This window comes from Microcaecilia unicolor, chromosome 9 (genome assembly GCF_901765095.1).
Source record: "Microcaecilia unicolor chromosome 9, aMicUni1.1, whole genome shotgun sequence".
NCBI lineage: Eukaryota > Metazoa > Chordata > Amphibia > Gymnophiona > Siphonopidae > Microcaecilia > Microcaecilia unicolor.
In genome coordinates, this window is record NC_044039.1 from 104,254,265 (window position 1) to 104,277,440 (window position 23,176).

General features: G+C 47.6%; 1 protein-coding gene across 1 annotated transcript in view; it reads left to right on the forward strand.

Annotated features, from left to right (window-relative positions):
• The first annotated feature begins 327 nt into the window (after positions 1–327).
• The window catches only part of G2E3 (G2/M-phase specific E3 ubiquitin protein ligase), a 168,745-nt gene continuing 145,896 nt past the window's right edge, over positions 328–23,176 (forward strand). Inside the window, exons 1-3 of the mRNA XM_030213686.1 lie at positions 328–379; positions 7,848–7,945; positions 14,935–15,036. Of these exons, the coding sequence (XP_030069546.1) occupies positions 343–379; positions 7,848–7,945; positions 14,935–15,036 (237 nt within the window). The 5' untranslated portion in view covers positions 328–342. The remainder of the gene's footprint in view (positions 380–7,847; positions 7,946–14,934; positions 15,037–23,176) is intronic.

Sequence of the window (23,176 nt, forward strand, 5' to 3'; positions counted from 1 at the left end):
CATGGTGCTGATATCTGGTTCAGCTTAGCATTTTGTTTTCTACCTTGATATGGACAGTCAGATTAAGCTTCACATTCAGGATATCTTTGACCTTGCGATTGCCATACTGAAATTCACCAGACCTGGTCAGACAAAAAGTAAAAATGCTATAAAATATATGTATATGCATAGTTTTAACAGTGTTGAGGGTTTTGTTTTTAAAAGCTTGTGTGTGTGCAATATAATATAATTTTGTTGTAGTTGGAACACATATACTGATCTCTGGTTATTTACTTTTCTTTCTCAGATGTGAAATTTATTTTTCTCTCATTTCTGGATTAAGCAGCTAGAAGTAAACTTAACATGAATGAAAATGGCATTTGTGTAATCCAAAGTCCACGTGAGTATGTTTAAAGCATTGTATGAAGGGGAGTAAGTAGCCTTTGAACATGGCTAAAGAGTGACTGCTGTGCCACAAAGGTGTACTATGTTGTTGAAAGGCAGTGACAGATTCATCAGACCAAATTTTGTATATTTATCAGAGCCTCCTTATTATAATTTTCATAACATCACTTTCAGGCATGTGGACTGTAACTTTTGCTGGATTTATAATTCAGTGCAAACGTTTCACCATGTCATGTCTGCCTTATGTCATCTGGGCCAAGTTGGAAAAAGGCTGTGTTAAGATGCGGGCTGTGCTTCAGCTTACTGGGCATTGTCTGCTTGAAATGTCACTGGACTTTTCTGTCAGTGCTTGAGTGGTGATTTGGCTCAGGCACTGACAGAAGGATTGACATTTAAAAACAAAACAAAAACCTCATGCATACCATGGCATGCATTGGCCTCTGCCTTGGTGGAAAACAAATTATAAAACATGTTTAATGTATAATGTACAAATTTTTGATATATTTTTTAAATTGATATATTGTTTTATATATTTTATATATATCTATGTGCATTTTAATGTTATAATTATTATAATTCCAAAAATATTTTTAAATGTTCATTCAATAGACTCTCTCTCTCTCTCTCTCTCTCTCTATATATATGTATTTTTTTTATTCATGTCTGTTTTACATGTACATTAGCATTCATATTGTTTTATACATTTTTATATGCATATATTTTATTATATTTTTTGAATTCTCTGTTTTATAATTTGATATATTTGTTGTTCATTTTAGCCCCTGACGCAGCCCTATTGTTGGGCGAAACACGGCCTGTGTCGGGCAATTGTTTCATATACGTTATCTTCAATAAAGCTTTTTGGATATTATACTGATCTGCTGGTTTTGTTTTCCACATTGGATTTTGCAGATCGTCTGCCTTGTTGTTTTCTTGGCCTCTGCCTTTACATAGCTTCCCAGTATTCCAGAATCTGTGGGATAGTTGTGTCCATCAACTAGCCAGATAGGGGATAGAAAACTGAGCTGAGACACATCTCTTGACAATTCAGTCCAGCTCCTCAGTATTTTCTATCTCCAGCAGGTGGATGGACACTATTCAGACTCTAGTTCTGTTGTTCAGGTGGCCCCCAGTTAAGCTTTATGGGTGGCTTGAGTCTACAGAGTCTATTTGGAAGGCTTCAGATCCCTGTCTTTGGTGCCCCACAAATATACTTCTTCCCTCCCTTTATCTCTCTCCCCTGTTTCCTGTACAGCTATCCTTTTCTAGCACTACAACCTTTAAAAAAAATAGGAAAGAGGTTTACTGGAGAGCATGGGGGAGAGTATCATCTTTCTCATAAGAGTAGCCATAGTAGGTCAGACCAATAATCTAGCCCAGTGTCCTGGGATAAGACTTGTGGAGTCGGTGAGCTACGAGGGGGGGAGGGGAGCAGCCAGTAGTGATAAGTCTTGACTAAAGTTTGATTCGGAGCTACCTGTAGGGCTTCAAGTTCTACTTAGTGCAGGGGAGAGATTCTGACTCAATGCTAGGGGGACAGTGTTGGGAACAGTAGCTCCCGTGGAGGCAGTTCAGCAGTTTTCCCAGCCAGTGTCAAGAGTGTGGCAGTGTGTACTAGCCAATAATCCTGCAGGGCGTGGGGGAAATGGTTGGTGGCATCACGTCTTTGGATTTGGCACAGCATCCTAATGTGTCAGGGACTTCAGGCTCTCCAGCAGGGCCGGTGCAAAGGTTAATGCACGAAAGTGCGGGAAGGGGCCCTATTTTGTCAGGGTCAACTAGTAATGAGGAGCAGCTTCTGCCTGATCATGTGTGGCACACAACTGCCCAACAGAGCATTTAGTTGCATCGGGATCTTTTTCTCCTAAGTTTTATAGTTTAACTTTTTTATTGATGTCACAATTCACAACATTTAAGTGTCAATAAACATACACCAAATAGAAAGCTCTGCGGTCCTTAACAAAACATTTGGATGAAGTAACATCAAACTTCTACAGAAACTGTCCTCCCCCCCCCCCCCCCATACCCTCCTTGTGACATGCTCTATGGGTAGCAGTGTGAACTCAAGTTCTTCAATCATAATTTATTAAGGATGAGGCTTCTACCTCACTGCGTGAGTTTGGCTATATAGGGACTCCAGATCTTAAGAAATAAAGATTTGCGTTTGTAAGAACCTCTAGCCTCTTGCGCTTCCCAAGTCAGTAGTTGGTGCACTTGGCTGCGCCAGTGCCAGAATTCAGGGCTATCCGGAACAGTCCACTTTTGTAAAATACATTTTCGTGCTAGCAAACAAAGTTTTCTACACAGCATAACTTCATCTGCTTTTAGCCCCCTGAATGAACCAGGACAGTCCAACACCACCTGCTGTGACGTGCCTTGTACTCGACTCGGCATAATCAGGGAAAGAAAAGCCACCACCCGCTTCCAAAAACATCTTATAACCCCACATTCCCATAGCACATGGTATAGCGTGTTGTCAGATAAATTACACTTCATACAGGTAGGTGATTCAATTCCTCCCGCTCTAAACAACTGAACCTGCGAGAAATATGCTCTGTGTATGATTTGATATGCGCACTCTCTATATCCAGCCCCACTAATTATTTGTGAGATGCCTTTGAGATGAGCTGTAATATCCCAGGAAGTGAGGTCACATCCCACATCAACTTCCCATCTCCGTCTAAGCTGCCTCATATCTTTACCAGGTGTCAAAGACCATATTTTCTTCTGGAGACCAGAGATAGAGGGAGCCTCTTCCGAGGTCTCCTTGAATAGTGTCTGAATCTTCCCCCCCAGTTTAAGTAAGAGACGCTCTGTCTAGGGATTGTACGTAATGCTTCAATTGGCAATAGGCAAAAGTGTCTCCCCAGCTTAATGATTCTTGAGGGATCAGCTGTTCCAATGGTCTAATCGCGCCTGTTCGATCTACCACCGCCCCTAAATTAGTAAGACCTTGCCATGCCCAACGTTTAAATACTGGGTTCCCGATCCCAGGTTGAAATGTTGGGTTTTCCTGAATAGTTAATAATTCTGTCACTTGCGGGTCGCCACCCAATTGTTTCCCCAAAAATCTCCAGGCCTCTTGTAAGGGTCCCAGAAGCACCGATCCTCTCATCCTCTGTGGCAAAGATCTGTCTCCCTGCAGTAGAGAAATCAGTTGATATGGACTAAAAAAAATTTCCTCTTAACTCTATGGGTGTATGATAACCTGACGAGAATACCCAATCCCGTACATGTCGTAATAGACAAGCGAAATTATAATATTTAATGTTAGGTAGACCCAACCCGCCCTGGCTCCATCCTCCCAGTAACATCTGCATACGTACTTTAGCTTTCCTATTCACCCAACAAAAGTTCATAACCATACGATAAAACACTCTAATATCCTTCACCAATAACCGCATTGGCAGCGTTTGCATCACATACAGCCACCTTGGGAGGATTACCATACGAATTAAGCACAGGCGCCCGGACAGTGACAGTGTCAAAGTTCTCCAAGCGTCCAGTTGCTTTTTGGTCTTATTCATCAGCCACTGGATATTAATTCTATAAATCACCTTAGTCCGGGCTGGTAGAAGGATACCCAGATAACGAAATGATTCCGCCACCCATCACAGTGGGAACTGTCCTGGCCATGCTCTACGGGTTTCAGCAGTAAGAGCTAATGCTTCAGATTTATCATAGTTTAACTTAAGACCTGAATATGACCCAAATTCTTTAAATACCTCTAAAAGGTAACCTAACGTCTCCCAAGGAGTTCGGTTTGAAAATCAGGAATTTAAGGTGGCGGCATTTGCCGACGATTTGCTAATAATGCTTATTAGCAAATCGTCGGCAAATGCCGCCACCTTAAATTCCTGATTTTCAAACCGAACTCCTTTAATTGCCGAACATGTGCAGATGTCACGGATCAGAGGGTCCATATATAAAGCGAAAAGTAAGGGTGATAATGGGCATCCCTGCCGGGTCCCTCGACGGATTGCAAACTCTTCCGAGTATGACCCATTCACCCACATCCTGGCTCGGGGTGACGAGTACACTGCAGAAACCGCTCGCACAAACCATCCCTGAAACCCATATTTATCTAAAGTTGTGAATAAAAAAGGCCACTCGACCCGATCGTATGCCTTTTCGGTGTCGAAACTAATCATTATAGCCAATTCTGTTTTCTCCTAAGTTTTTATATTGCTCTTACACCAGGGCTATTTACTGAAGCAAACATAGTTGAGTTGCTTTCATCCCGCTGCCCCTCCAGCTCCTAAGGGATCTCATTTAACCTCATCTGTCTGCTCCTGGAGGTCTGTCTCTGCTTCTCCCTCCTTAACTGATGTGGCTGCAGTCTATTCAGAGGAGCCATCATTAAAGGAGCTGTTCAGGAAGGGGATGAACAGAAAGTACTGAGGTTGTTTCACAAAGAGAAGGTCGGTACTCTTATGTTTGAGGCATATGCGGTACTTACCATTGAGGAGCCTTGCTAATCATGAGGGAGCTTAGAGGTCCTTCTAAGGCTTTCCCAAGGCCTTCCCAGACATTCAGGACCTGACTACAGCAAAAAAGGTCTTACCAGACACTGGGCTGGGAGAGGGAAGAGCCGTGGATCGCATCTACCTGTTGGTTCCGAAGGGGAGAGAGGAATTGCAGTGTCCCAGGGTGGACTCACGGTGGTGACTAAGAAGACCACCTTACCGTTGGATGGACTCACGGTGGTGACTAAGAAGACCACCTTACCGTTGGAAGGGGGCATTGCCCTAAATGACCTACAGGATAGGAAACTAGAACATCAGCTGAAACAATCCTTTGAAGTGGCCTCTTTGGGCCTTCAAGCAGCAGTGTGCAGCTCGTTATTGGCTAGAGCATGCCTGAAGTGGCACCAGCAGTCTGCAACACAAGATGGGCACCATAATGCTTAGCTGGACTTGGAGTTGACCTACTTGGATGCTATTTATGACATGATACGAGTTACAGGCCGCAGTATGTCTTTTGCTTTCATGGCACATCAGCAACTCTGGTTTCAGCATTGGGCAACAGATATAACCTCAGTCACGTCTAGTTAACAGCCCTTTTGGTGCAAACAGCCCTTTTGGTGCAAGTGGCTATTTGGAGAAGATCTTGTAAACGAACTGGGGGAAAGTAAGCCACAGCAGTTGCCAGAAGATAAGCAAAACGCCTCTGGTCATCCCTTTACAGGGGGCGCTCGAATTTGAGACAGCAGATAGTACTGGACTGGTCATCAGCAATGTGGTCAAAAGTCCCGCTTTCAGGCATCCCAGTCTTCCTTTTGTGCGGACAGGAAGTTCTCTTGGTCAGCTAGAGTGCCCAATGCCTCCCAAGCTTTGCAATGATGCAAGGCTGGTCCACGCTTCTCTTCCATTGGGAGAACATCTTCGGGAGGTGTAAGCCAGAATCATCTCAGACCAAACAGAATGTTAGGAATTATTAGGGAAGGAATGGAAAACAAAAATGAGAATATTATGCCTTTATATCTCTCCATGGTACAACTGTATCTCGAATACTGTGTGCAATTCTAGTCACTGCATCTCAAAAAATGAATTAGCTGAATTATAAAAGATACAAAGAAGGGCGACAGAATGATAAAGGGGATGGGATGACTTCCCTGTGAAGAGAGACTGAAGTGGCTAGGGCTCTTCAGCTTAGAGAAGAGACGGCTATGGGGAGATATGATAGAGGTCTGTAAAATACTGAGTTGAGTGGAATGGTTAGAGGTGAATCGCTTGTTTACTCTTTCCAAAAATACTATGATTAGGGGCCATGCAATGAAGCTATTAAGTAGTAAATTTAAAACAAATCGGAGAAATATGTCTTCACTTACCGTGTAATTAAACTCTGGAATTTGTTGCCAGAGAATGTGTTAAAAGCAGTTAGCTTATCAGGGTTTAAAAAAGGTATGGATAATTTCCTGAAAGAAAAAAGTCCATGAACCTTTATTAAGATCCACTGCTTATTTCTAGGATAACTAGCATAAAATCTGTTTTACTGTTCTGGATTGGCCACTCGTTGAAAATGGGATACTGAACTTGATGGACCTTCGGTCTAATCCAGTACGGCAACGCTTATGTTCTCTTTCCATTGCATCAGCAGCAGATGAATCCAGAAACCAGTGGGTTGTGTTTGTCTACCAGCAGGTGGAGATCGAGAGCTATACCATAGTACCAGCCCTAAAACCAATTCTCTGTCTCAGCTTCTGAGTTTCTGGATTTTAGTCTCCTGGGCTGTTTGCCCGTTGAGACCAGGGGTATGTGTGGTCAGTGACCCTCTTTGGAGGCATACTGGTGTTCTGTCCCTGCCTCACCCTGTGAACACTGTATTCCCTGCTGCCTTGACTGCTCAAACTTCCTCACCAAAAAAAAAAAGAGCATTGCCTTTACAGCATATTTTTGTATGGCACGGGAATTGTTTCTGAGGAGGAAATCAGAGTACTGCACTGGGCTGTGAGTACCGTTTCTTATCCTGTCTCCGTTTGGGGTGAGTGACTTTTCTCCTCTCTGCTCTATTGTGTGGGATGGTCGCGGATGCCGTTAAGTGCTGTTCCCAATGCGGGAAGCACCGTTCAGCCGGGGGGGGGGGGGGGGAGGGGGGGTGTGCTGCCCAGACTGCCGCAAACAAGGGGACAGATTTGGGTGGTTCTCTGGTGAGGTGGCTGAGCGCGAGGACGCAGGTGCCATTTTGTTTTCGCTGGCGGTGCCTTTCTCGGATTCGCTGCCATTCTCCTCTGCTTTCTCGGGCAAATTAAGCAGGGATTTAGCTGGGAAGGACGGCGGTGGGGTTCCTATGGGTCTAGGAACCCCGCAGAGCGAGTCGTCGGCGACCAGAAGTGAGGAGGCTGCGGCAGGGATGCCGTTTTCCCCCAAATTCGTCATTCTCCTCCATCAAGCTTATCTGTATTAAAACGTGCTCTGCCCCTCCTGTTGTTTCTTGTGAGAAGTAGGAGTCTGAGTTGCTGCTGGGGGGCACCAGTGGTTGTCTATTCCCAGCTGAGGGATTGCAGTCTCAGAAACGCAGTTGTCTGGATACAGAATCTGAGCAAAACATCTCTGGTGTCCAGTGATACCTCCAGACCCCCCACGCACCCACACACTTCCCCAGACCTGCCTTAAATATTCCCTTATATGGCAGATTAGCCTGCTTGGTGCATCCCGGAACGCACTTCATGGGGTCGGGCACCACCATTTCCCAAGATGGCACTGGAGGCAAGGAGTGTGTGAGCAACACTCCTGTCTCCAAGGCATACCCTTGGGGGGAGGACCTAGGGGTCCTGGGAAAGGGAGGGGTGCTTCTAGGGCAGGTTGTTAAGGATGGTTATTCATAGCTGCTTTTTGAAAGTGATACTTAACCTAATGTGCTGTTTTAATAACATCTAAGACTATGGAAAAGGAATTTTTGTTATGTATATTCTGTTTGCATTTATGTAAGCTATTTTTTTTTTTAATGTTTTCTGTTTACAGCTTGTGTGTTTTGTCAACGGAAAGATGATTGCCCTGAAAAATATGGAGAAAAGAAAACCTACAACGAGCACAACATTACACTTCATTATTACTGCTTAGTAAGAATTTCTTAAGATATTTTTATGAAGGTGTATGAAAAATGCAAGAGCAATGTGTTCTGCAAACAGTTTTATGATTGGTAGGTCTAGTCTTATTGTTGCTTTCTGAACAAATAAATGTTTCTATCCAATTATGCACTGCATAATGCTGAAATGTATACGCTTTCAAACAACTGTTTCTTAACAGATAAGAGACAGTGGTCATAGATGACTGCCCCTAATTTCTTCCATTAAGCAATTATTTATTTTGACAGTACTAAGTAGACAATTGACAAAAAACTATATTTAGCTTTGATCTAATATTGCCTGAGCCCTAGAAGCTTTGTAGAGGTTTTGATAGCTTTGTTTAAAAATTAATAATTATAATACAGCAGCAGCAGATGAATCCATTACGAATGGGTTGTGTCCACCTACCAGCAGGGGGAGATAGAGAACACTGAAAACCATAGTGCCTCTAGGACGGCTAGCTCCATCTGCCTCTCAGTATTTCTCTATTTCCCAGCAGGGTAGGATGCAGCTTGTTCAGCTCCTGGAAATTTTCTGCCTGGGGAGGCTCCTGTGGTTGGCCAGTTGAGCTGGGGTGTTGTGGCTGGTGGTGCTCACTTTAAAGGCACATAGGTTCGCCCTGTCTCTGCCTTTCCTACTCTCTACTGCCTCCGGAGTACCTCTGTAGCTGTTTGCCTCCAACTTTCCTCACAGCATAAAAAAAAAAAAAAAAAAAACACGCGCTTTTTATGCGCTGCTATTCTGAGGCTTTTATTGACGTGCAGCGTGACCGGAGCTTGGTGGACTCGGTCCTTTGAGATAAGAGTGGTACTCAGCTCCTCTGGGGAGGGCCTGCGGACAGCATTCCGATTGGGGTGATTTTGGCGCGAAGCCGCCATTTTGTATTTTATTCTGCCATTTTTCGGCAATGGCTGCTGTGGGAGTTAAGCGCTGTTCCTGTTGTGGCAAGCGCAGATCAGCAGCGGGGCTCTGTAAAACGTGCTGTATAGACGGTAGAGCCAGTACGAGCATGGCGAGCGACGAGTCTTCCTGCTCAATGGAGCTGGCAGCGGGTGCCATCTTGGAAGCGCTGTATGGCTCGACCCCCGCGGTTGCGAAGGAGTCTGTGAGCAGAGGGGCGCCTCGGGCCAAGGCTACCAGAGGAACTCTGTTCCCAGTAGCTCCTAATTTGGAGATGGGAGGTCAGGCTGAGTTTTTCTCCCCTGAGTTTGTGCTTATTTTACATAAAGCCTTCATGCTGAAAAGAGCTCTGCCGCAGATGTCTGACACTACGTTGCTACCTGGTCTCCCTCCGACTGATGATGGCCCAGGGCAGATGTCAGAAGTGGATGCCCATGAGCGTTGGATGCACGCTAAACATAGACGGGTAAATTTCCCACCGGAGAGTGGCGCACCTCCCTTCCACACCCCCCCCCCCCCCCCCCCCCCCCCCCCCCCCCCCCCCCCCCCGTGGTCGGGCTGTGGGTACTCTGAGGGATCTGGCAGGCCTTCGTGGTCTGAAGAGCCAGAGGAAGGTGCTGGATCTGGATGATCCCACTGCATTTCGGATTTTCCACCGCAATGAGCTGCCAGCGCTTATCTCTGATGCCGTACAGGCCCTCTCTATTGATGATCCTGTTCAAGGCGAGGCTTCCTCTGGTAATCCGAGGATGGTGAGTACTAAGAAGCCTGCTCAAGCCTTTCCTTTGCATGACTCCATCCAAAAGCTTATTTCTGCTCAATGGGCTGACCCAGAGGGGCCCTTGAAAGTGGCCAGGGTGATGGGGCATCTTTACCCTCTGAGTGAGGAGCACTTGGCCGTTTTGGGATGCCTAAAGTGGATGCCTTAGTCACGGCTGTGACAAAAAAAGACTACCCTCCCAGTAGAGGGAGGTGTCGCCCTGAAGGACACTCAGGACCGGCGCCTGGAATCAGCGCTAAAACGGTCCTTTGAGATTTCAGGCCTAGCCTTAAGGGTGTCCATTTGCAGTTCTTATGCTGCTCGAGGCCTGGAGTTCAAGGGCGACCCTCTCAATGATGGTGCACCGGTCCAATCCTCTATGTGTTCCCTCCTTGGCCCTTAATAGGGCGACTCCTGCGAATTCGGCTGCATCAAGGAGTGGTGATCCTCATTGCCCCGGATTGGCCCAGGCGGCTGTGGTATGCGGACCTCTGGTGGATGCTGGTGGAGGCTCCCTTTCCTTTGCCTCTGGTACCGAACCTGTTGACGCAGGGTCCGGTGACCGTGAAGGATCCCTGCCGCTTTGGTCTTACGGCATGGCTATTGAGAGGGCGCAATTGAGAGACAAGGGCTATTCTAACAAGGTCATCGCCACTCTCTTGCAGGCCCCCAAGCGTTCCACTTCCGTTGCCTGTGCTCGGATCTGGCGCCAGTTTGAGACTTGGTGTGTTTCTAAAGCGATTACACCCATGCAGGCTTCTGTCTCGCCGATACTTGACTTTTTGCAGGATGTTATACAAAAAGGCTTGGCCTATAATTCCCTGCGTGTTCAAGTGGCAGCCTTGGCATGTTTTCGGGGAAGGTCGCTGGCCTCTTCCTGGCTGCGCATCCGGACATTGCAAGGTTTCTTAGAGGGGTGCTCCGGCCTCCCGTGCGGGCCCCTTGTCCGGCTTGGAACCTGGGGCTAGTATTAAAGGCTCTTCAGTGTTCGCCCTTCGCACCGCTGAGGCGAGCTTCGGAGAAGGATGTGACTCTAAAGACAGTCTTTTTGGTGGCCATTACATCGGCAAGACGGGTGTCTGAGCTCCAGGCGCTGTCCTGTCGAGTCCCATTTCTGCAATTCTGAGAGTCTGAAGTAACGGTACGTACTGTGCCTTCCTTCCTGCCTAAGGTGGTTTCAGCGTTTCACCTAAACCAACCTATTTATCTGCTCTCCTTTACTAGAGAGGAGTTTCCGGAATCTTTTGGGCAGCTGCACCTTCTGGATGTGCGCAGGGCTCTGTTGCAGTATCTGCAGATGTCTAATGCTTTCAGGACCTCTGATCACCTTTTTGTATTGTTGTCAGGTCCTCGCAGAGGGTCTCCAGCGTCTAAAGCCACTATAGCCCGTTGGCTTAAGGAAGCCATTTTTTCTGCATATCTGCTATCTGGCCAGCCTCCGCCTGACGCCTTTAAGGCACATTCCACAAGAGTGATTTCTTTCTCTTGGGCTGAGACGGGAGCACTCTCTCTTCAAGAGATATGTAGTGCAGCTACTTGGGCTTCTAAGCTGTCTTTTGCCCGTCATTACAGGCTGGATGTGGCTGCCTGGAGGGACGTGCTTTTTGGAGCACAAGTGCTTGCGCTTGGTGTGGCTTGTTCCCGTCCTATCTAGGGATTGCTTTGATACATCCCATTCGTAATGGATTCATCTGCTGCTGATAAGGAAGGGAAAATTAGGTGCTTACCTTGGTAATTTTCTTTCCTTTAGTCACAGCAGATGAATCCATGATCCCTCCCTGATTGACTCTGTTTTGTGTTCAGTTTTTCCTGCAGACATGTTCCCTCATTGGGAGAAGTTGGAAAACAGTTTAAAGGATTTCTGTTCTACTACAGGAGGTTGAGTTCTTCCCTCCTTTGTGTTATGGCTCCTGTTCTGGAGCGTTCGTTCGCTGTGAGGAAAGTTCATGTTATGCTACTTTGCGCTTTAACACTGCTTTGGAAGCGTCAAAATACTGAGAAGCAGATGAAGCTAGCCGTCCTAGAGGCACTATGGTTTTCAGTGTTCTCTATCTCCCCCTGCTGGTAGGTGGACACAACCCATTCGTAATGGATTCATCTGCTGTGACTAAAGGAAAGAAAATTACCAAGGTAAGCACCTAATTTTCCCATTTAGGGAGCTTTGTGTTGCCCTCATTTCATTTGTGAAACTTTTCTTTTTGTTACCAGAACTCTGTTTATATTGGCAGTACAGGTTTTCCATTTTTCAGCATTTTTACAAAGGAGTTTAGTATAGAGTCAAGCTTAGTGCTATTGGCTCCATGTTTCTTTGAGAATTTTTACATCTTGAGTCTTTTCTTCTGAGGCTATTGCACTGTTCCCTTATCTCTCCTGGTCTCCATAGTAACCATGGAACCTCAGTGTTGCCATGCTGGTATTTTCTCCAGGTGCTGCTTGAGAAGAATAGGTAATTTTGGAAAGTGGCTGGCTTTGAACCTGAAGGTGTCAGGTTCAAGGCTATTTTGTGCATAATATTAGAAGCTGTGTAACTCGGCTATATTTCAAAAGGGTCATATTTTACGTCACTCTCATATTGCTTGCTTTGACAAGCAGTTCATTGCATGGCTGGGAAAGATAACGCTACGCTACAGTGCTAAAGGTTAGCTGTGATGGTTTTCTACAGCATCTCTTCTCTATGATATTGCATACTGACACTGGCCAAAACTATTGCGTACCAGCTCCAGCCACCACTCTCTTATCAGTGGCACCACTAGCTGTATACTGTAGTGTCTCTAAATGCTTCTGTTGCACTTTTGCACCTTTTCATTGAATTGGACAGCTGGTGATATACAGAGCTACTTCGGTGCTCACCTTTCTTTCCTCCGATCGGATTCAGTTTACCACCACCCTTTGCCACCAGTCGGGTCAACCAGTTTCCTATCCAGTTCACCATTTTCGGTCCTAAGTTCAGCCCTTTCAGCTTATTCACGAGTCTTCTGTGTGGGACCGTATCAAAGGCTTTGCTGAAATCCAAGTAGATTACATCTAGCGCATGTCCTTCAACCAGTTCTTTGGTCACCCAGTCAAAGAACTCAATAAGATTAGTTTGGCAGGATTTTCCTTTGGTAAAGCCATGTTGCCTCGAGTTCTGTAACCCATTGGCTTCTAGAAAGTTAACTATCAGATAAACACCCAGGGCTTTTTTTGAGGGGGTACTTGGGGGTACTGAGTACCGGCACCTTTTCTGTTGTCTGCTAAAATTGACCCATGGCCCCCAAGTTTTAATGAAAGAGCTGAGGCTCTACACACCAATCCTGCCTTGTCATACGTTCTGTGACCGGTTGCAGGGGGCTTGGCTATTGTGGGATGGGTCCCTCAGTGATTACCCCACTCCTGAAGAGTGGCCTAGCATTTGAGTACCGGCATCTTTTTTTACTAGGAAATACGCACTGTAAACACCTGAACAGTCCATCCAGTCTGCCCAACAGTCACATTATCAATCTAAGATAATGATATTGTAGTGATATTATATATTTAATCACGTTGTTTCTTTGGTGTTTCTGGGACATACTGTAGAAGTCCGTGCAGCTCTGTCCTTATGGTCCAACTACTGGAGTTGCTGTCAAATCTCATTCCAGCCTATCCGAATCCATCTTGTCGCTTGCAGGGGACAGACCGTAAAAGTCAGCCTGGCGCTGTCCTCACATTCCAAATAATTGGAGTTTCTGTCCAGCCATTTTCTGCTGCATATCCAGCCATATGCAAACAGCCATATTCTGCTACACCATCTAGCTGTGGCTTTCATCCACACTAGTTGACTCCAGTGCACAGCCACATCATCCAATTCTTCACACTTGGCAAGAAGATGGCTCTAGCTTAGGTATTGGACAGTTGATATCTGGCTTAGAGGCAATAGTGCCTTTGTGTTATGACTGCAGAAATGTGAGCCCTTGTGCCCCGACTGAGCACAGCTAGGATGGAGTGACACCGCACTCGGTCAGGCAGCCAGACAACCCCTAGCTTCACCTGGGGAGCGACCGCCGTTCCCTGGGAGTTGAGCCCCCAGGTTTGGGCAGCCACCAGGACTTCTGGAACAGGCGGGGTTGCACGACCACTGACCAGACAGGCAGGCAGACACAGTCCAAAAGCCAGGTAAATCTGTAGGGCAAAGAGTAGTCAAAAACAGTCCAAGGTCAAGGCAGGCAGCAACACAAGCGAGGTCCGGGAAACAAGCCGAGGTCTGGAACACTGGAACTGAAAGCAAGGAGCACCGGTGTGGACCTCAAACACAATTGAGGCCGAAGCAACGAAGGACTGAAGGCAGGGCCTTAAGTAGTGGAGGAATTAGGCTCAAGCATGTGCAGCTGATTCAAGATGGCTGCCCCATCAGCAGAGGTGCCTGCGTCCAAATATGGGCTTCCTTCCTGACCTCGTTACTCCAAGATGGCTGCCCCCTCCTGAGCTAGCCAAGATGGCTGCTGTCCTTGATCCAACCAAGATGACTGCTGCCAGAAACAGAAACAGACCCATCCTGGAGAAACCACATCCAAAATAGCCGGCTAGCTCAGCTGGGACCGCACCTCGCTGCGAATCGGCCGCGCAGGCCTGGAACCAGGTGAGGAACGTAACACTTTGGTATGGCAATTTTGCAGGAAGCCTCATCTTCCTCCTTCCCTGAGGGATAGAGCTCTGGAGTACAGGAGTAGCCTAATTAGTGCAGTAGATTGAGAACCTGGGAAACTGGGTTTGATTCCCAGTGCAGCTCCTTGTGACTCTGGGCTAGTCATTAACTCTCCATTGCCCAAGGTCCAAAAACTTAAATTGTGAGCCCGCTAGGGACAGACAATACTTGCATATAATAAACGTAAACTGCATTGGTTGTACAACAGAGAGAGGTGGTAATCACATCCATGACTCATTGCATCCCACTGATATGGACTGGTCTAGCTGGAAGAAAAGGAAGGTGAAATTTACTCTTGCCTGTTAATTTCCTTTCCTAGACCAGTCCAACATTCCTCCCCAGAAGACTTCCATTGAGTCTTCAGTAGAATTTCCTGGCTTTATTCTTAACTCTAATAAAGTATACAGACTAGCTCCAGGCTGCACATCTTATGCTGATAATGTTGGTGGAAACTCTCTACCTCCAAATGCTGGCTGAGGGATATAACCTACTGGTATGGACTGATCTAGCTGGATTCAAGGAAAGGAAATTAACTGGTAAGACTAATTTTTCACCATCTTTATTTTTCAGAATGCATTATGTAAATGTTTTCAACCAGAGCAATATTAGTATGTTACTATATAACCAGAGCAATATTAATAAGAAATTAAAAATTTCTTATAGCTGATGTCAAGTGGAATTTGGCAGAGGGGTGAGGAAGATGAAGGCATTTATGGATTTCTGGTGGAGGACATTAGAAAAGAAGTGTCCAGAGCTAAAAGGATGGTATGTAGGAAGATTTTTATCCTTCTCAAACTGTTTCTATTTTCTTGTCCTTATTTGATTTGAACTTTTGTTTTTTTGAAGATCTACTACTATTGGTTTACTCCAATAGGAATTCTGCACAACAAAATCAAAAATTCTTGCACAGTATTTTAGAATACTGCTAAATTCTTCAGGCTTTATGTTGTTAAGGTGTGCAAATGATTGCTGCCTTTGAGTAATGATTCATTTAAGATGCGGTATAGAAAAACAGAAAATCATTCATAAATCCTGACCACCTCCTTCCTCAGTCCACCACTCATAAGTACATAAGTATTGCCATACTGGGAAAAACCAAAGGTCCATCAAGCCCAGCATCCTGTTTCCAACAGTGCCCAATCCAGGTCACAAATATCTGGCAAGATCACAAAAAAGTACAAAACATTTTATACTGCTTATCCCAGAAATAATGGATTTTCCCCAAGTCCATTTAATAACGGTCTGTGGACTTTTCCCTTAGGTAGCCGTCCAAACCTTTTTTAAACTCCGCTAAGCTAACCGCCTTTACCACATTCTCTGGCAGTGAATTCCAGAGTTTAATTACACGTTGAGTGAAGAAACATTTTCTCAGATTCATTTTAAATTTACTACATTGTAGCTTCATCGCATGCCCCCTAGTTCTTGTAATTTTGGAAAGCGTAAACAGACGCTTCACGTCTACCCATTCAACTCCACTCATTATTTTATAGACCTCTATCATATCTCCCCTCAGCCGCCTTTTCTCCAAACTGAAGAGACTTAGCCGCTTTAGCCTTTCCTCACAGGGAAGTCGTCCCATCCCCTTTATCATTTTTGTCGCCCTTCTCTGTACCTTTTCTAATTCCACTATATCTTTCTTGAGATGCAGCGACCAGAATTGAACACAATATTTGAGGTGCGGTCGCACCATGGAGCGATACAAAGGCCTTATAACATCCTCATTTTTATTTTCCATTCCTTTCCTAATAATACCTAACATTCTATTTGGTTTCTTAGCCACAGCAGCACACTGAGCAGAAGGTTTCAACTTATCATCAACGACGACACCTAGATCCCTTTCTTGGTCCGTGACTCCTAATGTGAAACCTTGCATGACGTAGCTATAATTCGGGTTCCTCTTTTCTCACATGCATCACTTCGCACTTGCTCACATTAAACGTCATCTGCCATTTAGATGCCCAGTCTCGTATGGTCCTTTTGTAATTTTTCACAATCCCACGATTTAACGATTTTGAATAACTTTGTGTCATCAGCAAATTTAATTACCTCATTCCATATCATCATGCTGATCAATCCATAGACTGGTGGGTTGTGTCCATCTACCAGCAGGTGGAGATAGAGAGCAAACTTTTGCCTCCCTATATGTGGTCATGTGCTGCCGGAAACTCCTCAGTATGTTCTCTATCTCAGCAGGTGGTGGTCACACACAGCAGCAGCTCTGGCTAGGCCTCCAAGCCTAATTTTTAGGTTTTGTTGAGTGCCTGGGGTTGAGGGCTCTTCTTGAGCAAGTGCAAACCTGGTGGCGCCAGGTCCCTCCTTTTCTCCCCCCTCCCGCTGGCGCCGTTAAAAAAAAAAAAAAAAAATTTTGGACGTCCTTAAAGGCGTTTATTTCGACGTTTATTTAAACGTTTATTGCAGCTATTCACTGGGACACCAGGTCGTTACAGCTCTGAGCGTGAAGCAGGTAATTTTTACCTTTTTTATAGCGGGCAGGGGGTTCCCCGATTGATCTCCACGTGGCCTATGGCGTCGGAGGGCGAGGGCGCGAAGAATCGCACCCTGGACCGCGTGTGCGCTACTAGCGGGGATGTGGGGATATTAAAGTCTGATTCGCCCTTGTTGGGTGTCAGTTCGGAGGCCGGTCAGTGTCCCGGGTTTTCCTCCGGTGCGGCGGTTTTTCCCCGCCATAAACGCCCATCCCCCGCTCCTCGCCTCCGCCATCTTGGCCGGCCACTCTGCTCGGACGGCTTCTTCTTGGGCCGCCCTTGAGCCGGGAGACGTTCATGCCATGGACGCCCTTGATTTGGGCGACGGCAAAAAAGCGGCTAAAGTTAAGCGCCGTTCTTCCCGTGCGGCTCCTTCGCGGAGTGTCGCGCCGGACGCCATCTTGGATGCGCAGCATGTTTCTCCCCCGCTCTTGCGAGCGCCGGTTGAGAGTGCGTCTGGGGCTGTGGCCCAGACTGCTGAGGGGCACAGTCTGGGGAGTTTCTCCCCCGAGTTTATTTTGCTGCTGCATCAGGCCTTCCTTATGCAGAACGCTGCCCCTTCTCCTTTATCCGATAAAGGGGTTGAGGCCCCCGGAAGTAAACGTCTTCGGGTGGATTCCCAGGCCTTAGAGGACACTGTTTCCTCTGATGTAGATGAGGGCAGCGTATCTGAGTTCTCCCAACGGTCCTTTGGGGATTCCTTGGAGGAGACGGATTCCCGCTCGGATGGAGCGGATGACCCCTCTGCAGCACGCATCTTTCGCTCAGAGGATTTGCCCAACCTGTTAATGCAGGCCATGAGCATTTTAAAGATTTCCTCTCCGGAGGACGTCTCTCCCTCAGCCCCTGTTGGCTCCGCCATTATGCTGGGGACGAAGCGCCCGCCTAGAACCTTCCACGTGCATGATGCCATGCACACCTTAATTTCGGCTCAATGGGATGTCCCAGAAGCGAGCCTTAAAGTGGCTAGGGCTATGTCCCACCTCTATCCTTTGCCTGAAGGTGAACGTGAGGCCTTTCTTTGGTCTACCGTGGATTCTTTAATCACTGCGGTGACTAAGAAAACGGCGTTGCCGGTGGAAGGTGGCACGGCCCTAAAGGACGCCCAAGACAGAAGATTGGAGGCGGCCTTAAGGTCGTCCTTCGAGGCGGCTGCCTTAAGTTTGCAGGCCTCAGTTTGTGGCTCCTACGTGGCCAGGGCGTGCCTGACGATTGTGCAGCGGGCTTCCCCCTCGGATCCTTCCTTGAGGGCTGACTGGCCGGCCCTGGAATCGGGCTTGGCTTATTTGGCAGACTTACTGTATGATGTCTTGAGAGCCTCGGCTAAAGGCATGGCTCAGACAGTCTCTGCGCGGCGCTGGCTTTGGCTGAAACATTGGTCTGCGGACCACGCCTCTAAGTCCCGCCTGGCTAAGTTGCCTTTTAAAGGCAAGCTGCTCTTTGGGGTCGAGCTGGACAAAATCGTGACCGATCTCGGCACGTCTAAGGGCAAGAGGTTACCAGAGGTCAGGGCTCGGGCCAGTGCTCGCCCAGGTATCTCCAGAGGACGGTTTCAGGAAGCCCGTCGGTACCGCCCGGGCAAGTCGGGCTCCTCTGCCCTCTCTTCCTTCAAAAGGAACTTCTCCCCCAAGCAGCATTCCTTTCGCAGAGACCGCCGTCCCGGAGGTACGCCCTCCGGTCCTCCCCCAGGGTCTCGTACCCAATGACGGGGTCTTGGTCCATGGCCCAGTGCAGATTGGAGGACGCCTGTCCTTGTTTCTGGACGAGTGGACCAGAGTAACTTCAGACGCTTGGGTGCTAGAAGTCATCAGAGACGGCTACAAGCTAGAGTTCTGCCGACCCTTAAAAGACGGGTTTGTACTCTCTCCCTGCAAGTCTCTGGTCAAAGCTGTGGCAGTGCAGCAGACCTTGGACAATCTGATCCGCCTGGGTGCGGTCGTTCCGGTGCCAGAAAATCAGCTTGGCAAGGGACGTTACTCCATTTACTTTGTGGTACCAAAGAAAGGAGGTTCTGTCCGGCCTATCCTCGACCTCAAAGGGGTCAATCGGGCCTTGAAAGTTCGGCACTTTCGCATGGAGACCCTCCGCTCTGTTATAGCGGCAGTGAAGGCAGGAGAGTTCCTGGCATCCTTGGACATCAAGGAAGCGTACTTGCATATTCCCATCTGGCCTCCTCATCAACGCTTTCTGCGTTTTGCAGTACTGGGCCGACACTTCCAGTTCAGAGCCCTCCCGTTCGGGTTGGCTACTGCTCCGCGGACCTTCTCCAAAGTAATGGTGGTCATCGCGGCCTTCCTGAGGAAGGAAGGAAGGAGTACAAGTCCATCCTTATCTGGACGACTGGTTGATCCGAGCCCCCTCTTATGCAGAGTGCGGCAAAGCTGTGAACCGGGTGGTTGCTCTTTTGAGCTCCCTGGGGTGGATCATCAACTGGGAGAAAAGCCAGCTGCGCCCAACTCAGTCCCTGGAGTATCTGGGAGTTCGATTCGACACCCAAGTGGGCAGAGTGTTCCTGCCAGACAATCGGATTGTCAAGCTTCAGGCTCAGGTGGACCAGTTCCTAGTAGCCTCTCCTCTTCGGGCTTGGGACTATGTGCAGCTGTTGGGCTCTATGACAGCCACGATGGAAGTAGTGCCCTGGGCCAGGGCTCATATGAGACCACTACAACACTCTTTGCTGCAGCGCTGGACCCCGATGTCGGAGGATTATGCTGTGCGCCTTCCCTTGGACCCAGCAGTGCGCAAGGCGCTGAGCTGGTGGACGCAGACAGACAAGTTGTCTGCAGGAATGCCTCTGGTGACCCCGGAGTGGATTGTCGTCACGACGGACGCCTCTTTGTCGGGCTGGGGAGCCCACTGCTTGGGAAGGACAGCGCAGGGGCTCTGGTCTCCTGCAGAGGCAAAGTGGTCTATCAACCTCCTGGAACTCAGAGCCATTCGGTTGGCGCTTTTGGAGTTCATCCCGGTACTGGCGTTGAAGCCAGTACGGGTCCTGTCGGACAATGCCACGGCTGTGGCCTATGTCAACCGCCAGGGAGGTACCAAGAGCACCCCTCTAGCCAAGGAGGCCATGATTCTATGCCAGTGGGCGGAAGCGAACCTGGAACAGCTGTCAGCGGCCCACATTGCCGGAGTCATGAATGTCAAGGCGGACTTTCTCAGTCGCCATACCTTGGAGCCCGGAGAGTGGCAGCTATCTGCTCAGGCGTTCTTGGGCATCACGAAGCGCTGGGGCCAGCCGAGCCTAGATCTGATGGCGTCATCGGCCAATTGCCAAGTGCCGCGCTTTTTCAGCAGAGGACGGGACCCTCGATCCCTGGGAGTAGATGCTCTTCTCCAACAGTGGCCGACACAAGAGCTTCTCTGTGTTCCCGCCCTGGCCCATGTTGGGCAGGGTGCTAGACAGGGTGGCAAAACATCCGGGCCGGATAATCCTGGTGAGTCCGAATTGGCCCAGACGTCCCTGGTATGCAGACTTGATCAGGCTCTCAGTCGACGATCCTCTGCGGCTGCCAGTGGAGCAGGGTCTGTTACATCAGGGTCCCGTGGTGATGGAGGATCCCTCCCCCTTTGGTCTTACGGCCTGGCTATTGAGCGGCAGCGTCTGAGGAAGAAGGGCTTCTCAGCCAAGGTCATTGCCACTATGCTGAGAGCGAGGAAGCGCTCTACTTCTACTGCTTACGCCAGGGTTTGGTGTACCTTTGCAGCGTGGTGTGAAGCAGGCTCTTTTTCTCCATTCACTGCTCCAATTTCTTCAGTGCTGGCATTCCTGCAAGAAGGTCTGGAGAAAGGCCTGTCGCTCAGTTCCCTTAAAGTCCAGGTAGCGGCCCTGGCTTGCTTCAGGGGCCGCCTGAAGGGTGCTTCCCTGGCTTCGCAGCCAGATGTGGTGTGTTTTCTCAAGGGAGTTAATCACCTGCGCCCTCCTCTGCACTCAGTGGTGCCTGCGTGGAATCTCAACCTGGTGCTAAGAGCATTACAGAAGCCGCCTTTTGAACCCTTGTCGAGGGCATCTCTGAAAGACCTGACGTTGAAAGCAGTCTTTTTGGTGGCTATCACTTCAGCCAGAAGAGTTTCCGAGCTCCAGGCACTCTCATGTCGAGAGCCTTTTCTGCAGTTCACTGAGGCAGGAGTGACTATTCGCACAGTGCCTTCCTTCCTGCCCAAGATTGTTTCTCGCTTCCATGTGAATCAGCAGCTCTGTCTCCCTTCCTTTCGTAGGGAGGACTACCCAGAGGAATACTCTGCTCTTAAATATCTGGATGTGAGACGAGTCATCATCAGATACTTGGAAGTGACCAATGATTTCCGGAAATCGGATCATCTGTTTGTCCTGTTTGCAGGTCCTCGTAAGGGTCTGCAGGCTGCTAAGCCTACAGTGGCAAGATGGGTCAAGGAAGCCATTGCAGCGGCTTATGTGGCCGCAGGGAAGGTGCCGCCTATCCAGCTGAAGGCTCACTCCACTAGAGCTCAGGCGGCCTCGATGGCAGAGGCCGGGTCCGTCTCCTTGGAAGAAATATGCAAGGCGGCAACTTGGGCATCGGCCCATACATTCTCCAAGCATTACCGCTTGACTGTGGCGGCACGGGCGGAGGCCCGGTTTGGAGCTTCAGTGTTGAGGTCAGGGATTTCAATGTCCCGCCCTGGGTGAGTACTGCTTCGGTACATCCCACCAGTCTATGGATTGATCAGCTATGATTAATGGAAAGAAAATTATCAGGTATGATACATAATTTTACCCTAGTTAATCCCATCTCTAGGTCATTTATAAATATGTTAAAAAGCAGCGGTTCGCATACAGAACCCTGGTGAACCCCACTAACTACCCTTCTCCATTGAGAATACTGACCACTAACTACCCTTCTCCATTGAGAATACTGACCATTTAACCCTACTCTCTGTTTTCTGTCTTTTAACCAGTTTTTAATCCACAATAGAACACTACCTCCTATCCCATGACTTTCCAATTTTCTCTGGAGTCTTTCATGAGGTACTTTGTCAAACGCCTTCTGAAAATCCAGATACACAATATCAACCGGCTCATCTTTATCCACATGTTTGTTCACCCCTTCAAAGAAACGTAGTAGATTGGTAAGGCAAGATTTCCCTTCACTAAATCCATGTTGACTTTGTCTCATGAATCCATGCTTTTGAATATGCTCTGTAATTTTGTTCTTAATAGTCTCTACCATTTTGCCCGGGACCGACATCAGACTCCCCGGTCTATAATTTCCCGGATCTCCTCTGGAGCCTTTTTTAAAAATCGTCCTCCAATCTTCCGGTACCACACTTGATTTTTTAGGATAAATTACATATTTCTAACAATAGCTCTGCAAGCTCATTTTTCAGTTCTATCAGTACTCTGGGATGAATACCACCTGGTCCAGGAGATTTGCTACTCTTCAGTTTGTAGAACTTCCCCATTACATCCTCCAGGTTTGCAGAGAATTAAGTTTCTCCGACTCGTCAGCTTCGAATACCATTTCCGGCACCGATATCCCACCCAAGTCTTCCTCAGTGAAGACCGAAGCAAAGCATTTAATCTCTCCACTACGGCTTTGTCTTCCCTGATCGCCCCTTTTACTCCTCGGTCATCTAGCGGTCCAACCGATTCTTTTGCTGGCTTCCTGCTTTTAATATACCTAAAAAAAAATATTACTATGTGTTTTTGCCTCCAATGCAATATTTTTTTCGAAGTTCCTCTTAGCCTTCCTTATCAGCGCTTTGCATTTGACTTGACATTCCTTATGCTGTTTCTTATTATTTTCAGTCTGTTCCTTCTTTTTTCTGAAGGATTTTCTTTTAGCTCTAATAGCTTCCTTCACCTCACTTTTTAACCACTCCGGCTGTCGTTTGGTCTTCCGTCCTCCTTTTTTTTTTTTTTTTTTTTAATACGCAGAATATATTTGGCCTGGCTTTCCAGGATGGTGTTTTTGAACGCCTGATGTAAATTTTTGACCCTCGCAGTCGCTCCTTTTTTTTTTTTTTTCACCGTTCTCATTTTATCATAGTCTCCATTTTTAAAATTATACGCTAACGTATTTGATTTCCTTTGTATACTTCAAAGCTAATATCAAATCCGATCATATTATGATCACTGTTATCAAGCGGCCCCAGTACCATTACCTCCCGCACCAGATCATGCGCTCCACTAAGGACTAGGTCTAGAATTTTTTCCTTCTCTCGTCGTATCCTGTACCAGCTGCTCCATAAAGCTGTCCTTGATTTCATCAAGGAATTTTACCTCCCTAGCGTGCCCCGATGTTACATTTACCCAGTCATATCGGGGTAATTGAAATCACCACTTAACTCTTCTTTCCTTGGAAAGATTCTCTTATCTCCCCCTCCTTCCCATTCCAAACTCAAAATCCCCAATCCCAGATTTCAATATGCACCCCTGACCCCCCCCCCCCCCCCCCCAC